General features: G+C 42.5%; 1 protein-coding gene across 1 annotated transcript in view; it reads right to left on the minus strand.

The window, feature by feature from the left end:
* Window positions 1–17,866, minus strand: part of EXOC6B (exocyst complex component 6B) — a 509,545-nt gene that overhangs the window by 280,481 nt on the left and 211,198 nt on the right. The window contains exon 8 of the mRNA XM_074285536.1: window positions 6,638–6,706. Within this exon, the coding sequence (XP_074141637.1) occupies window positions 6,638–6,706 (69 nt within the window). The remainder of the gene's footprint in view (window positions 1–6,637; window positions 6,707–17,866) is intronic.

A 17,866-nucleotide genomic window follows, 5' to 3' on the forward strand; every position in this document is an offset into this window, starting at 1 on the left:
AAGTTCAGCACTTCCTGGAAAACTCTCACAGCTCGCTTGATATTGTTCTTCCCCTGAGTTGCCAAAGGAAGAATTTACAGGTGCTTGGCCCCATCGACAAGACCATGACCGCAGCCTGACCTCCTGTTACAATACGTGAACTCTTGCCCCACTGATAAGGTTGGCTGATACGAGTAGGATTTTTCAAATAATCCTTTGGGAATTTATAAGCAGCAGCCATAAAAGGGAGGTGACTGGAAGGTCGGTTTCACTAAAAATAATAAATATTGCCATGTTTATTCAAAGTCGCCTTGTTATCCTCCGGGCCAAAAGTTCAGATAAACACTATTGTAAATGACAAAATATTAGGACATTTTGTTACTTGTGTTATGATCCTTCCGTCTGACACCAATAGGGCTGTTTCCCCTCCTCTCTGCCTCGACCCTGACATTGTGCAGAATTCCCTGGGACCCAAAGACGGGTTTCTTTTACAGGTCAAAATAAGGCTATCATCCTTCTGGCACCTCCCTGAGCCAAACGGCCTCAGCTGTGCTCTGCTCTCCCCACCAACCTGTCTGTTTCTAACTTCCCAAAGCCCATTATGGATATTAGTTATATAAGCCACCATGTGACAACAGATGTCATTTAAGAACAATTCCACTAAATGGCCCCCTTAGAAAATGTTTTCCAGATATTTCATCTCATAAAGTGACTTTAGATGCACTGTGTAAGAAGAACCTGAGATACAAAGACAGGCTTTGATGAGAAGAAGAAGTGAATTATGCTCACAGAAGAAGAAAAACGAGAATCCAGGACCCCAGCGCTCTGGTTCTCCCCATGGCTGAGGCAGGAAAGAATGTAGATTCATTAGGTAGACAAAAACCGAGGCTGTGGCCCAGGGCGAGCATTTCAATGAAACCCGCAACTGTGACATCTATGGGCCCTGAATGTTCCTACCAGGAGCAGACTGGTCAAAGGGAGGGCCTGCTGAGGCAGGGAGGTGGTCTGAGCCCACCCTCCTGGGCCAAGGCTGTGCTGTCCAGGGCAAAAGGCTCTTTTATTAATTGCCTGTCAAAGGCTCCTTCTGGCTTCATGGAGAGCTTTGGCCCTTCCTGGTCACACCCCAATCTCCATGCAAATGGCAGCTCTTTCCCCCAGTACTCAATGGACATGGGGAGAGACCCACAGACTGGTTCAAAGAGGCAAAGGGAGAAAGGGGGCTGAGAGTAAGACCTCCCTGATGCCAAGGACCCCACCACTTACCCTTTAATGCTTTTGCCTCCTTCAACCGAGAATTGTAATTTCTGCTTCCAAACCAGTAATGCGCTATTTAAAGCAAAATAAAGTATGCTCAAAATGTAACACATTCTGTCTAAGTTATGTTTCTTAATGCCAATAATATACCATGGCATTAGCGTCAGAGCCATATAATTATTAACAGACGCAGAACAAATGAAATTATATTATCGAAGTATTCACAGGAATGCCTATCCTAAGCTAGTTGCATTCTGAACTCAAGTTCTCTTAAAACACTATTTTCACTCATTCATAACTTTCTCAAGAATGGTTTGCCTATTCTGACTTTTCTCTTGGTTAACATCTGCCAAAAAGATTTATTTTTCAAATATTGATTTATGTCCCAAAGTTATCAAGGTGACTAAAAAGTCAATACATATATGAAACAGTCTGAGAACAAGAGAAAGATCAACAAATTCAGTCTTCCTATGCATGAATTCAGCAGTCAATGTGGAAAAAGAAAAATCTTGGGCAAGAATGTCTTCACGTGTAGCTGAAAATTCCAAGAAATGTTTAAAACAAAATATCAAATGTTGGGATGGTAACAGTCACGGAGAAATAGTGAAATGTTGAAGGAGAGTCAACATCCAGATGGAGCGCCAGGTGAGCAGATTCCCATGGATGATTTCGGAAGAAAGTGGAGGCTATGAATAATTACCTACTTCAATTATCAGAATTAAAATTGTCAATCATGGCAATTGAAGAACCAAGAACCTACCTCAGAACTTTGAAGCACCTACTAGAGACATTGTAGGCAGAATTAAGAGGCGCCTTTTTTAGCAAGACGGAAGTTGAAATGATACTGAGAGGAGCTTTAGGGGAGAAGAGTTCACTGGAACTTCTTTCTATCACCATTCACTACAAAGTGGAAGCTGCTCTAGTACAGGCTCCTCTTACATCAGTCTGAATTAGTGAATCCCCATAAGGCCCGATTATAAAGCTGTCCTAGAACATATTTTTTTCTGTAGGAGAAGCTCCTCCACCTCCTCTAAATAGTGATTCTCCCTCTAAGGTTAACTTCTGTAGGGACTGAATCTTTCATATATCTATGTAGTCTCCACCCCACCCCAGCCTCCATCAGAATGTAAGCTATTGAGGGCAGAGATTATTGGTGTTTTGTTGTCACATTGCCAGGGATGCTGTACAGTGACTGGTATACATTAAACATTTAAAAATGCCAGATGACCGAATGCTGATGGACAGATGGATCCCAATAGCAGCATACAAGAAGTCAGAAGACTTAGACTCGGGCCTAACTAGCTTGCTGGCTGTAAGTATATCATCCCCTCTTTCTCTGCTCAGGTTTCCTCATCTCAGAGGCAAGGACTAGGGGGGAGCCACTGTGGTTCTAAAATTCCATGACTGCTAAAAGTGTCTGGGATGTTTAAAATAAAAATCCCCCTTTCTCATGCTTTAGATAGTAGCTGGAAAGGGCATCCTAGTCACAAAATTCCTATTAATTGCCTTGCTTTCATTCTATATAATCAAACTTGAGTATCCATAATAGACACTCAATCCAAGTAATGGGCTCCCAACAACGATAAGCTTTGGTAACCAACTAATATATAACAATTTTTTTCTTTAACCAGTGAAGAAACACATACAAAGATTATAATCATCCATTGGCGCCCTTAGGAGCTCAAGCTAGCATATTTGTAAAAAGAAACCCTAAAAAATGCCATCTCCCAATAAGATCATTTATAACCCATTATAACCAAATAGCCCTGTCAAGTCATGAGATGTCTCAGTGGCCCATTTGTAAATTGGTTCCCTTGGAACTAATGACCACCATAAAGTCATGTCTAAAACCTCTAACTCCTAGAATATGAATGCTAATCCTCATTTTTTCGACATGTCCACTTCTGGTCTGGCACGCTGTTGCCTTTACTACGCCATCAGTCTTAGCCAAGCCATATCCAACTCTTGTCACTCTCAATGGGCTTTCTGAATTGAAGACAGGCTTTTGAGGGCACTGCCAGGTCACTAGTGGGTGAGGTTTTAAACAAGACTAAAATCAGCTTGCTCACCACAGGGCAGGCACCCTGGGAGACCACGAGCACAGGACAAAGGATCCCATAGCTGCTGCTGACAAAGAAGGCACAACTCCCAGACCAATCAATGCACTAGGAAAAGGATCAAACTTAAAGCATACCATTAGACAAGAAGGCAAGTCAGACGTGACCCTGACCTGAAGAAGCAAAAACAAAGAACGGAAGTGGGAAGAAGTGGGAAGAATGAGTGCCATCGTCAAGCACAAAGAGCAGGTGGGGGAGAAGAGTTACAATCCTGCTTTAGTGTACTCACAACCTGGCACTTTGTGGGACGGAAACATTGTGAAGAGTCTGACTCCTTCCCATCCCCACAGAAGCTTCACTTCTACAGGAAGCCTTTCCTCGGCCTCCCTAGACCTTGGAGCAGGGCTCTCTGGCTTTGCTTTGGATCACCAGCACAGGCTCTGGCACATAGTAGGTGGTTACTGGACTTGATCCAGATCGACACAATCTGATTATCACCCAAAAAGATGATATGTGAACATCAAATTAAAGCACGGCTGCAGTCCACAGGCTTGTTTGCTATCCCCCAGAAATGACTTGTTTTTTACAGTTCCTGAAGAAAGGAAAGGTATCTTCTGAAATCCAAGCACAATGACTTATACATCAAAAGAACTCATAATAAGAGCTAATTAAATATGCCTTCTATCACATACAAAAGCCAACTGTTTTAAAGACTTCTTCTTTATCTAGTCACTAATTCTGGTTAAAAAACCATTTGATCCATATCCTTCTGACATAGATTCCAATGCTGGGGAATTGCCAAGAAAGTCACTGACAAAGGGAAAGTCTCCATGTAAACCAAAACATTAATAGCAGCATTTCATGTGGAGCGAACAACTGGAGACAAAGTGGATGCCCCCCAACTGGGGAAACGACTAAGGAACTCATGGGACCTGAATGAACTGGATCATGACAGTGCTGAAGAAAACAAGCATGATGAACAGTACAGGGATGCCTGGGAACATACAGGTGGGAGCAGTATGACTGTGAAAAAGCCCCCCAGGAAGCAGAGCACCCCAGGAGCCTGTATGGAACACCGCATACAATGTCAGGATTTTTTCACACAGTGATTCGTATGGCTGTTTTTTTTTTGTTTTTTTTTCTCTCTTCAAAAAAATTCCTGATCATGAAGGATGGCTCTCTGAGATAGAAGAGGAATGGGATACAAAGAGAAATCCAGGAATTGTAAAACCACAGATATGAATAACAATCCATCTTCTATAGTACATGGGCAAGCAGGACATGATGTTATCCTCCTTCAAAGATAAAATAAAAACCTTTCTTAATATCCTGGGGGGAGGAGGGGAAGAAGAATTATGAGAAGATTATAGAGGTACATAGGTGTAGAACACTACATATTAATACTAGTTTTCTAGTGGCTTTGCAGAGTTTTTTCTATCTTTTGATCTCAAAAAATTGTTTTTTATACGGTATGGTCTTCTGGATTGGGAAAGTGGAGAACACAAGAAATCTAGACAGTGTAGAAATAAAAACCTATTTTTAAAAATAGTAATGTCCTTTGACTTCATAATTTATTGTGGTCTGTTATAGTTTTTAAAAATTTCTCATTAACAGATCTGCTTATGCCCAGAGACAATTTATTTATATTCTAAATTCCATACTACCAGTATGGGATCCTGCAGCTACACAACAAAAGTATCGGGCCTAGGATGAAAAGTGGAGGAAAGATCACTAGTTTTTCATCTGGACGAGGTAATTTTCATCTGGGAAGGTAAAAACTAAGACATTGTCAATATTCAATCTGAATCTAATGTCTCTTAACTACTTAGAATACATCTCTAGAACACAAACTGAGTCGAGCTGCTGGACTGATGGAGTGACCTCTATCCCAAACAGCAGAAGTTTAAGTACAAAGTATAAAAGACTATAATACCTAGTATAAGCTTCTAAAGCGGAAGACATATGTTTAGAGGAAAAAATGCTAAGAAAGCTATATGTGAAGCATGAGAATCTGCAACAGCAGCACTATTAGGAGCAGCAGCAGCAGCATTGCTACATCACCACTATCACTGCCTTAATCCCCATCATCACCACTATCACCATCACCATCACTCCCCACCCCAACCAATATAGCTTCTTCCTAAATAGCCAGAAAAATGGCAAACTGGAGCTCTGTATGCAATAGTGATATCCAAAACATCAAAGGGGTAACTACAAGGTCTCCAATAACTGGAGGATAGCTAAAATGAAGTGTGATACAAGAATGCAAGAGAATACTCTTCCATCCTAAGCAAGGACAAATCTCAAGAACACCAGAACTCCAAGGAGATTTCTATGGAGGAGTGCTGAAGTCAAAAAAGGAGAACCCAACCCAAAGCTTTATGTTAACAGGGGAAGAAGGCATCAACAGCAACATAATTACTCTTAAATACAGTCTCTTATTCTAATGTCTCTTATTCAAGTTAATGCATATCAGTGTATTCTTTTATCAATCAGCAGAAAATAGAAGGGTACACTGTAAGAACAATCATTTGCAATCACTATTTGAAATGTGGCTGTCCTTTGTTGTTTATAAGACTGAAGGTTTTTTTTTTTTGTTTTTGGAGGGGGAAAGAGGGGATGAAGGATTTGCTTTTTTTTTTTTTTTTTAAACTTCATTTTGTTTATTTATAATCAGTCTTTGGGGAAAAAATAAATTATTCTCTCAAAAATCCCATCAATAGATCACCAATCACCCATTTGTACTGCACTGCTTCTCCATGGCACTTATTCCATTGCTTCCATACAAGGTCTTTTCTCCTTGACACTAGATGGAAAGATCCTGGAAGGCTAGGCCCACATCTTATGGCTAACCAGCCGGTGCCCAGCCCAGAGCTCCACACACAGAAGCAAATGAATGTCACGTCCCACGTAACGCCCTTCCTTAGACGAGAAGATCCTGGGGTCGGCTACTGCACTGCTTTAATGGAGTCTGCCAGTGATCTCGGCCACAGCATGGGCAACAATATGTGCTGTGAGAACAGGGCACGACAGAAAGGAAGAAGAGGAGTCAGGGTCCTGAGACCAGAACCAAGAGGCGGCAGGGCCTGGTGAGAGAAACTCCGAGACCCTTAGAGGGAGGGCGAGCGGGTGCCAGATCCAGGTTTGTGCTAGGCCCTCCCTGCTCAGCGCCACACATCTGGGTAGGATTCAGGCCTCTGCTACAAGCAGTGCAGTCCCTCACTCCTCTAAGCTACCTCTGCAAATTTTAAAGAAAACCTGCCCAACCCTGAGAAGGCACTGCTCCCTCCACGTGCACAGCCCAAGGTGGGGGAAGTGCAGAAGGAAGAAGCCTCAGGAGGACTCACCAGTACAGAATATATGTGCAGACAGCGATAAACAGGAGAGAAATCCACCAATTCTTGGGCCCCAGGCACCTGTAAATAAAAGCAAGAAGGAGATTAGTAAGCATGCTGACAAAACCGTGGCTGGCAAGAGCCACTGCATTACCATCCAACATTTCACCATAAATCATTTCCAGCTAAATTATGCATCTCCTCCAGAGTATAGCACAGTGCTCTACACAAAATAAGTATTTAATAAATGTTTGCTGATTCTGACTTGACCATTATGGACAGTGTCCAGAATACAGTTCATCCAAATGGAAGGTTTCCCTACATAAATCAACTGAGGAACAAGACATTTCTTTTACCCCTTATCCCCAATCGAACTTTATAACCTAGCATTCATCGCACACTCACTACTTTGCACTGCATTTATTCCCATATGTGGCTTTTCTTCCCAATAAGGCAATAAGTTAGGATCTAAGGACGGAGGCATTTGCTGTTCTCTAAGAGCTTCTGCATTTCCCTGTGTGAAGAAAGGCTCGTGCTGACTGTGTCAAACCCTCCAAATGAGACACATAATCATTCAACAAAAAGAATGAAGTAAATGAAGAATACATAAGGTTGAAACTAAAGCAGGCTGGGTATGCAGGTGGATGGACAACCCAGAGGCCTGGTCCATGCTGCTCATAAATTGTTCACTAAGGAAAGGAGGACAGAAATGACAGACTGCAGGCTCAACTGCCTTAAGGATGCATACAATGCTCTTCGTGTTCCCGATCTTCTCTCGATAACTAAAACCTATGGTATTAATGTTTTGTCGATGATGTTCTATGTTTCAAAAGATAGAATACCAAAGTCTTCAAAGAGCTAAGGCTGAAGGTCAGCCCCGGCACCATGGAGAGGTACCTCATGGGCAGAATTAGGTAGCAATTCATTACCAACCAAGAATCTCATGAATTAAAAAGTGTGTTATCACAGAGAGATGTGATCAGGGGGGAAAAAAGTCACTCATCTGGCCAGAGCAAGGGATAAAAGATGGTCCGTGAAATAAATGAAGGCCTTTCAGGACATGGGCTGCACATGGACAACAGGAGGTCACAAACCACTGAGTTATCAACGTGGATCTCAGTTCCCTGGTGGGGGGAGGAAGGAAAGGACATAGGACTTCACCCAACACTCACCTATTAGATCCTCAGAAGAGTGAAAACCAAAGGCAGGAAAGGGGATAAGTAAATGAGGATTTAGGCAATGCCAGTGCTATGATGATAGAAAACTGATTTATACCCAAGAATTTCTGGAAGCAAAGCCACAGTTAGTTAATTAGACTGGAACTAGCCTATTCTAGAAGGGCAAGTGACAACTTTGCCTTTGAAGATCTCCGCAGGGAGGACAGGTCAGAATTATTTTCTGTCTCAACAGAGATAAAGAGAGTCTAGACTTAAAAATCCATTTTAGATTAAATGAAAAAAAAACAAAAACAAAAACACAACAACTTGGCAGTAACACTAAAAGATGATAGCCTGAACATCTAATTTAGATACAGTACTGAAAGAAAATTAACAAAAACGTAACTGCAGACTAGAAGCAAGGAGACATTATATTTGTGTGACCATGGGCACCCAAAGTTTCAGTTTTGTCATCTGTAAACTGGAGGTTTTGGCACAATATGAGGGATAATGAAGCCAAAGTAAAATAATCAATGCAAAAGTGCTTTGAAAAAGGAAGATTAGGGCCAGTAAAGAGAAGAGCCCAAGATCACACAGTGAACAAGCTCTCTACTGGACCATGCAGTCTCCTCCTGAAATTAAGAGCTCTGTATAAACAAAAGGTGCTGAATGATTTCCAGTACCATTCCCAGCTCCACAGAATGGAGCCGTCTAAAGCAATGACCTTGGGCTTTTATTCGCTCTAGCCTGTCTCAACTGCCCCCATGGCCTAACCCAGCATCCCCGTCTCCTCTCCTCACCTACAGCTGGCCCTCCTTATGAGGAGGACACTCAGCTCAGGTCTCTCTCTGTCTCACTGGCTGCATGACTTTGGGTTGTGTCCATCGTGCCCATGCACTGATTATGAGCTCCTAAGGCAGGTCCCATTGTTTCTGTATCCCAGTGCTGAACACAGTGCCCGGCACATCATGGATACTTAATATGTATTGATGATTCTTGCTTTTCTCTATTCTATAACACTCAATTATTAAGTCCTTTTTGGCATCCCACAATCTCTCTCATAACTCCCCCCCTCCAATTTCTGTGGCAAGCACATCTTTTCATCTCTTCTCAAGCCTCCCATGTCACCCCATCCATTGATTTTCTTAACTACTTCACCTCAGAAGTCTCCCCCCAAATTGAGACCATTTGCTAAGACCTTCCTTGAATTCCCCTCCTCTTCATCTCACATCATGCATCGGGTTGGACATTCTGTTAGAGTCAGGGTTATCTTTTCCCTCCTTCTATATACACAGAACTTAGCACAGTGCCTGGCACATAGTAGGTACTTAATAACTTGGACTGACAAAAGTCAGATGTTCTGTCCCACTGTCTCCTCCTTCCTCTCCTGCACCTCATATGAAAAAATGGCCGTTCTCCGTGTCCAGAGCCACTTGGCCACACATCCCCTTTCCCCTTCCATACCAACTTCTTGAGTAGATTGTCCTCTCTGCCACACCCATTCTTCCACTAAACGTTGTGGTCTCACTGCCTATTCACTCCTTCCTTGAAGCTTATAATCATGTCCATGTCTCCTCTCTCTGGGACAAAAAAAAAACCTCACTTGACCCAGCTATCCCACTATTATCCTTCATGTCTCTTCCCTTCCTTGCTTGAAGGCATCTGTAGTGGACACTTCTACTACTTCTGCTTCCATCCTCATCATTCAACTGGTGAAAGCACTCTCCCCAAAATGAAAGCCCAAGACTTAATCAACCAACGTTTGTTAGGCAATGTGCCAAACACTGTGCTAAGAGGGGGTATGGAGGGGGGAGAAAGGCAGAAAACACCTTCAAAGAGCTTAGAGTCTAATGAAGAAAATGGCATGTAAATATAGGTAAAAGCGTGACTAAGGCATAATTGGCAGAGGGAGGGCAGTGGAACTAAGAGGCTGGGAAAGCCTGTTGAAGGAGCTGGAATTTTAGGGAGTCAGCAGGCTGAGATGAGGAGGGGGAGCTCCAGGTGTGGGCGCCGCCAGGGCACCGAGAAAGACGGCCTCCTTGCTGGAGCAGCCCGCAGGCCAAGGCCACTGGACCAAAGCGTACCTACGGGGAAACGGAGAAAACTGGGAAGTGGGAAACTTAGCAATCTAATGGCCAGCTGGTCATTCTCTGGCAGTCTTCAATGCTACCCATAAGTCTGACCCTGTCATTCACTGTTCAGTAGACCCCAGAAGCAGCCACTCCTTTGAGGAGCAAACCAAGATGAGGGCCTGCCCTCAGCCCCTTTTTACCTTTCCAGCTTTCTAATATTGCTTGGCCCCTCCAAGACTACCCTCCACAGACACTAGCCTTTCTGCCACTCTTGCTAGCCTAGCTCATGGCTGAAATGCTCTCCTCCTCCCACCCGCACCCTCTCCTTCCTCCTCTTTACAAAATGTCTAAGCAGTCAGCAATCTGCACGCTGTCTCCCCATCAGAATGGAGGGAAGGGCTATTTTTGCCTTTCCCTGGCGTCCCTGACCGAGGGCTGGTGTGTAAAGAAGGTTTGATGACTGACTGACAAGGTCTGTCATTCTGCGGCTTCCAGAATCTCCTGAATAATTCCACTCCTCTGCAGATCTCTGGTTTTCCTCTGCCATTGGGGAAGGGCGGGAAGGGGAGTTTATCCCTCTTTCCAGGATTCTCTCCTTGTCATCTTCCGCCCTTTCCTACTTCGCCTCCCTAAGCCCAAACCCTAACCCTCATCATTTTTTCAGTTCCTACTCATTCTCTAAAGCTAATTCAAGTCTTTTCCAAGAAGACTTCTTCCCTTTCTTCTCGCTGCTAACAGTTTTTCTCCTAAGACTTTCACCCATTATAATGTGGTACTTCTCAGGGTACTGTGGATATTATCACCGTATTCTAGTTTTTTATTTTATTCCCTATGAAACTACATAAACTTTGTCCTACTATGAAAGTAGGAACTATGTCTTATTTAAATGAAAACAAAACTCTGTATACAGAAAGTGCTCAACTACTAACTGCTAACTGGATTAATTTTATGAATTCTTAAGAAGGTATGACATAAATGCTTCTGTAATTTACACAGTTCATCAGAACAGAAATGCTAGGATTGAAGAAGCTGATCTGGACTGCCTCATGTAGAGCATATAAACATTAGAACATGTAGATCCACATCCTTCCCTTCACAACACCCCCTTTTCTGAAAAGTTTATTTATTTTTCCCTAATCAATTCCACTCAGTTTTCAACCAAATATCATAACCCGAAGGGCAGTGCTCTAAATACAGACTGGATACAGATAAGCATATGTACACATGTACGTGTATGCTTTACATATGCATGCAAACATAAATTTATCAACATATTGCACATGCATGCACATACAAGCATAATCATGCAGACATTATGAATATATGTATATACACACAAAATTATAATATCTTGACATGAGTTGCTTATTCATCTGACCCACTTTCTCTAACAGACATCAAGTTTCAAAACTGGATTCAATCTCTATTCTGTACATTCACACCCCTCCCTGATATGTACCCTATAAACACTCAAAATGAACTTTCTGTCCAAGTATAAATTTCACAGAACAGAATTAATCATACAGCCTCAATATATTTTTACAAACAAAACAAGTTTTAAAAGAAAATAAAGGCCAATGAAAGGTTATACTGAAAAATGAAAACTACAGAAAGATGTATGGTTACCAGGGAAAGAAGAGGAAAGTAAGAAAATGAAATATGTCAAAGACACTGGGATGAAATAATCAGCTAATTTTAAAAATGAAAATCACGGTTTCTTTGTGATCATCACAAAGATTAAATTGCATTAACATTTCCCCTCTTCAAAGACAAAGAAAAGACTTGGATTACATTGATCCAAGCTTGCTGTCTTTTTCTGTTGCTACTGTTGAGTCAATGAGTCAGGTCGTACATGTGGTAATCCTAGTGGAGGTTTCCTAGCAAAGACAAGAGGCTTTTGCCATTTCCTTCCCCAATGCACTTTACAGATGTGCAAACAGAGGCAAAGAGGCTAAAGTGACTGGCTCAGGAGCACCGGGTTCCTAAGTGTCTGAGGACATAGTCTTTCAGAATCCAGTAAGGTCCATGCCATGTCTATGCTTGGTGCTCCCTTCCTGATGCCCTTCACCAGCCTCTTGGCCAAAGTCCTGCCACTTTCTTGGAGGAAGGCGGATGACTTTGCAGGGCTCTGCCTCACTTCAATCCAATTCACTTGGGAGTCATGACATTGCCCTTCTGATGTCATTGGCTCTCTTGGAAAATAAGGCCCAACAACAACTACTTTGCAAACTCTAAACAGCAGAAAGTCCCAGCAATCATTTCTTCCTCATTGCTGAGACTCAGATCCTGAAAAGAAAAGCCCTCATTGGCTCCTCCACCTTTTGGAAAGCAAGGCAAGGTATTACAAGCTTCCTACACACCACAAGGTGTCTAGATAATTGAGGTTCCCTATCACAATTCCAAAATGCTTTTCGGTCATATTCACAAACTATTTCATGGTTCTTTCTGTCTGGGGGGAATTGAAAACAGTCCAATGACAACATCACTCCAGTTATCATCAGCCTGCGGCTTCCCTCAGTTGCTGGACTTCCTCATATGAGCATACATTCCTTAAATAAAATTCTACCATTCCTCAATTTCACCCTGGTATTGTAAGTATCCCATGTTTCTGAATAAATTCTACTATTCCAGAGTGATATTTTAAGTCTCTTCCCACCCTGATCTCAGTGATACCTTGGAAATCAAATGTGTTTTTCAGCATGAGAGCCTTATTGATTCTTAGCTGTTGTATATAAGTTATGCATACGCTTCCTTCAAAAAGAAAAAAGGCTACTATAGGGATTCATGATTCGTGTTCATAAAGTTTAGCTTAAGAAAGCAAGCTTCCCCTGGACTTTGTGAGAATTCAAATACAAAAGGCCCCCTCTTCCCCACCCTAGGATGTAGACATAAAGTGTTATCATACAGGACGGGCTCAGCTTTCCATATTCTACACTGGAAGAGGCAGAATGATAAATTCTAACAGAATTAGAAGAGGAAGGTTGTGCCACAGTTCTCTTTTATCATTCTGACTCAGTTTCCCTGAATGATTCTGCCTCAATTGTTCTGCTCAATCCCGCAAAACAGCCCTCTCTCTTAATCATCAGAATATTTGATAAGGATACAAGATCTTATATTTTATAATATCAGAATGCCTTTCCCCATCCTGTCAGAAACAGACTGATAGTTCCTTCTCGCTCTCAGTGCTCTGTCCCTACCTCAGTCTACCCTCTGTATCTGAGCCATGTGTATGTATGTTATTGAGAACTCACATTGTTTGCTGGATTCTTGGAGATGAGAGTCTCATTCAGCCCTGGGGCCAAACCATGGATCCATTTGGTCCCAGTAAATCTCTCCCTTTCAAATAAAATGTTAAATACTCTCTAATCACTATCTTGCCTCAGTTTCTCCAGCATTACAGGAAAGCCACTTTTCCCTAGTCCATTTTCAAGGAAGATTAAAACCAAACCTGACTTCTCTTCATGGTGTCTAATCGCAACTAGCGTCTTCCAAATGAAATCATTTCTCAGAGATAACACGGTGTGGTGTCAGTGTTTTTCCCCTTCTTGGGTTGTTTGTATTTTTCATTGCCTTTGTATTTCCAGTATCAACACAAAGTCTCACTACCAAACTGGCTGGAAGTGATGCCCTTAGACTGAGAGCTCCTCGCTTCCCTTGGTGCCCCCAGCACTCCACAGGTACCCCGAGAGGACACAGGTACCCAGTATGCACCCAGGGGCACAGAAATCTGGGCAAGGGAAGCAGCTCTGGGGAGCAGAAGCGTGCAGAGTCTCAATCCTTCACTGACTCCCTGTCACCAACTGTCCGGGTGTCTTTCTGGAAGTCATTTACCATCTGGAACCCTTACGGAGGAAGGGATAATGGATGTGGTAATCCTCAGAGGGGTACTATGTGGATAAGGGATGTAAAACACACTTTGGGCCAGGCTCTCTCTGCCTCTGCTAATGAGAAAGGATGGCTTACACCAACCGAAAGCCAAAGAGCAACACATACAATACGTGAAGGAATGCCACATGTTTAGAAGGGCAGGAAATGGGCTTTCAAAAAGCTAAATGTGAAAAGAAGGGGAGGGGGAAAGCCGCAGAGCAGCCCAATGAACAATATTCAACATAACTGAAAGCTGCAAACTCTAAAAAAGTTTCCCCTGACACAAATCAAGGGGCATGTCGTAACATCTACATGTTAAGGTCTGGTTCAAGATACAGTCTTAAATTCAGTCTTGGTTGTTTATTCCCCAAAGTTGCAAACAATGATTCCAGCAGATTTAGGTTGGCCAGGGGCACCGGGAGGGGCCTAAGTATACATTCTTAAACTAACAATGACAGTCTCAAATGGTTTCTGTCTCCTAACAAAAGCCATAACTCCACCTTTATCAGCTTCATCTAATTTTTCCTTCCCAAACACAAAAAAAAAAAAAAAAAAAAAAAAGGAAAAGAAAAAAAGAAAAAAAAAAAAAACCAGACTTTGCATTTTACACAAATCCATCTTGACAATTCATTATCAGCCACAACCCCACAACTGATAAGAGAGCCTTTGTGGTAGGACAAAGTCATTTCCTTCTGAAGATACAAAAATGTGATTAAAATAGTTAAGCATTTCCTCTGCCCAATGGTCAGGAACTCAAGATGTTAAGATACTAGAGGCTGACTGCTCTTCCTTGAGGGTTCAAGAAGGTTCCAGAAAAGACCAAGAATATCTGTCATGAAGACTGGTATCAAGAACTTTATTCAGACAGTGAAACCCAAATTTTAGTCTTTTTAGCTAGTTGTTTTTCCTTAAGAATTCAAATGAAACACCAGTCTATTTAAGTGCTGATTTCATCACCAAGGACAGCAACTGCCAGCTACACTTCAAAATAGGCCAATTTAAATCTATTTGCCTTCAGGAAGAACTCCAGAAGATTTGAATTCTCCAAAATATCTATGCCCCAGGTCATAATATAATCCTCCCATACCTGTATAAAAAGAAATAAAGGGATAAAATGAAAGACAACTTGGTTGAAGAAGTATTTGGATCAACTGAAGTTTGATAGACACATAATGGAGTAAAACAGAATCATAAAGGCAATTCCAATGGACTGAGATGGAAATGCCATCCATTCCCTTCTAGAGAGAATGATGGAGACTGAATGTGGATCTAAATGTAGTTTTGTTTGTCTGTTTTTTCTGTGTCATGGTTTTTTTTCCCTTTGGATCTGATTTTTTTTTTTTTTTTTTTTTACACACAACAGGACAAATGTTTAAAATATGTTTAAAAGAACTGCACATATTAAACCTATATCAGATTATTTGCTGTGTTGGGGAGGACAGGGTAAGGGAGGGAGAGAGAAAAATGTGGAACACAAAGTCTTACAAAAATGAATGTTGAAAACTATCTTTAAGTGTATTGGGAGAAATGAAATATTATTGAAACACTTAAAAAAATTTAAAAGGGGACTTCTTACCTTCTGCTTTTCAAATCATTATGAGGCCATTGCTTGGCTCACTCAAGCCCCAGAAGTCCACTTACCCAAAAGCCTGAATATCCTACTCACCAGTGTTTTCAGGAAAACGTAACCATCCACTCCTGGAATTTGTGCTTAAGGATTGGTTAACTCCTACCCACCTTGTCTTCTCCCCATCCCAGGAATACTGAATCCTGGACTATCCCTCTCCCTCTCCCTTTCCTGCTGGCCAGTCTCTCTCCTTCATCCACCCAGACCTTACCCAGGTCCTCTTGCTAGTCTTAAATTTCTCTCCAGGCTACACATCCTGTCATCCTAACTTTCTCTACCAAGCATGCCACAGAAACCTCTTCCCTTGGACTTCTCCCAATGGAAGGACTCTCTACTCCAAGGCATCTCCCTCTGATTGGCGAGCTTCTCCTCAAATCTTCCAAGGAGGATGCACAAGCAGGTGGCATTCCTTCTCTACCAGAACCTAGCCTGGGCACAACCCTCCACCTCACTACTCAGCCTCTTTCTGTGGCTTTTCTTCCATCAAGAGAATGGAAGCTCCTTAAGGGAGGGCCTGTCTCTCAGCCAGTATTTGGCATGGGGCCTGGCATAGACTAAGTGCTTAATAAATGCTCAAAGACTTTTAATTTGACTTCATCTCCACAAGGCCTTGTGGAAATTCAGCTTGAGGTGAGCAAATGTGCCTTCATTTTAAACATCTCCTTATATCTTCTGGCCCTGACTAAGCCTGGCTCCACCTCCCCAAACATTACTTGCTAGGCCATCCTTTTTCAAAGCAGTTTGCACTTTTCTTAAACTCCCCCAATTCAGACTCCAAGAGAAGATGGACAAATCTTCCTGCTTTCCAATGCCGGAGGCAGATGCTAACTCTTCTGCCACAGATCAGCAACTCCTCTACCTTTGAGGCTGACTTCATCCAAAGGTCAACCAATCCAGGTCCTGAGCTAGTTTAATTCTACACTACATCCAACTCTCAAATCCCTTGTACAATATACAACTCTTACCCCATTTCTAACTATAAATTTAAATATTCCCCTCTCTGGTATCTATAAATACACCCTAGTTCTGCCCATCCTTAAAAAAAACTTCCAGTCATTTTTGTTAGATCACTTTGCACTTCTCAGCTAAATAAACTGGGAAAGATGTCTACACTGGGAGCCTCTTCTTCTCTCTGAATTGATTGTAATGCCCCTGACATCTGGTTTCTGATTTGATTATTTAACTGAAACTGCTGTCGCCAAAGTTTCCAATAAGTACAGAAGGCCCATTTCCCAATACTCCTTCCTGTTCTCTCCGCAACATGGGACATTGATGATCATTTTTTCTACTGAATACTTTCTCTCCTCTTGAATTTTCCTGACTTTACATTCTGACCACTTATTCTCACTCTCCTTTGTTAGAGCTTTATGCCATACCCAATAACTATGGGAGTCCCAAGCTTGGTAGTACTACCTTCCCTTTCCCTTTCCCTCCATACTATCTCACTTGGAGATCTCATCTCTTTTTTATGCAGATTCTTCCAAAATCTATATAGCCCTAGTCTTTCTCTGGGATTCCAAATCTACATCCTAAATTCCTTAAAAGACATGTTAAACTTAATGTAATATGGGCACCTTAAATTTAACCTTTCCAAGATAGAACTCATTACCTAAATCTACTGCTCTCCCAGACTTCCCTATTAACAAAAGAAGAAACCATTATCCTTTTAATAATCAGTCAGGTGAAAGACTCTGCTCAAGGACATGGAGGCTGCCCTTCTAAACTCTAAAGTCAGCGTTCTTAGGAGGTAACTAACTACAGGGCGAGCAGGGACCCCGGCATCTTCAGAGCCCCAAGATGACCAACTGTCACCCAAGGCCTCAGGCCCAGGAGCACTGACAGGAGCAGCCTGTGATCCCCCATCCCTCTCCGCAGCAATCTCCGACAACTGCTTTTGACTGACTATGAGAGCACACAGCCTCCAAGAGAAAAGAGAGACCCACAAACCGGCATCATCCCTTGAAAGCCCTCGGTCCTCAGACCCTGATGGAGACAGACCCAGACCCCGAGTCCACGAGACTTGAGAACAGCAATGCTTGGGGCCCAGCAACAAAGTACCCCTGGGGAGACAGAGCCTGGCACCTGCTTCTACTGGCCTTACCGCCCTAAAGATTTCAGGAGAAATAAACCCTCGCCCCCCCTCCCCCCCCAGGGGTAAACTCTTCTCTAAAATCCTTCTGGGGCCCCTCAAACTTTAGTGAAGTGAGAGACACAACCTGAGGGGTTTTCCTGAGGTGAAAAGCCCCTGGTACACCCAACTAGGAGCACTGGAGTACCGAAAGCTGCTTCCCCCCCCCAGAAATGGGCCTCCCAATGGGGAAGCCTTCCTGCTCTATAGCATCTATCTGCACAAAGACACCAATCACTCTGAGGCAGAAGAGAGGAAATGAGAGTCCAGAGATGGGAAGAACAAGAGAAGAAAATGAATCAATATTAAAATTGGATCAAGACACTGGTATTCTGGCAATTGGTCTTTAGGGTCTCATCAGAGAAGATTTATAGGAAAAGCAAGACGATT

The sequence above is a fragment of the Sminthopsis crassicaudata genome, chromosome 2 (genome assembly GCF_048593235.1).
Source record: "Sminthopsis crassicaudata isolate SCR6 chromosome 2, ASM4859323v1, whole genome shotgun sequence".
In the NCBI taxonomy this organism is placed as follows: domain Eukaryota; kingdom Metazoa; phylum Chordata; class Mammalia; order Dasyuromorphia; family Dasyuridae; genus Sminthopsis; species Sminthopsis crassicaudata.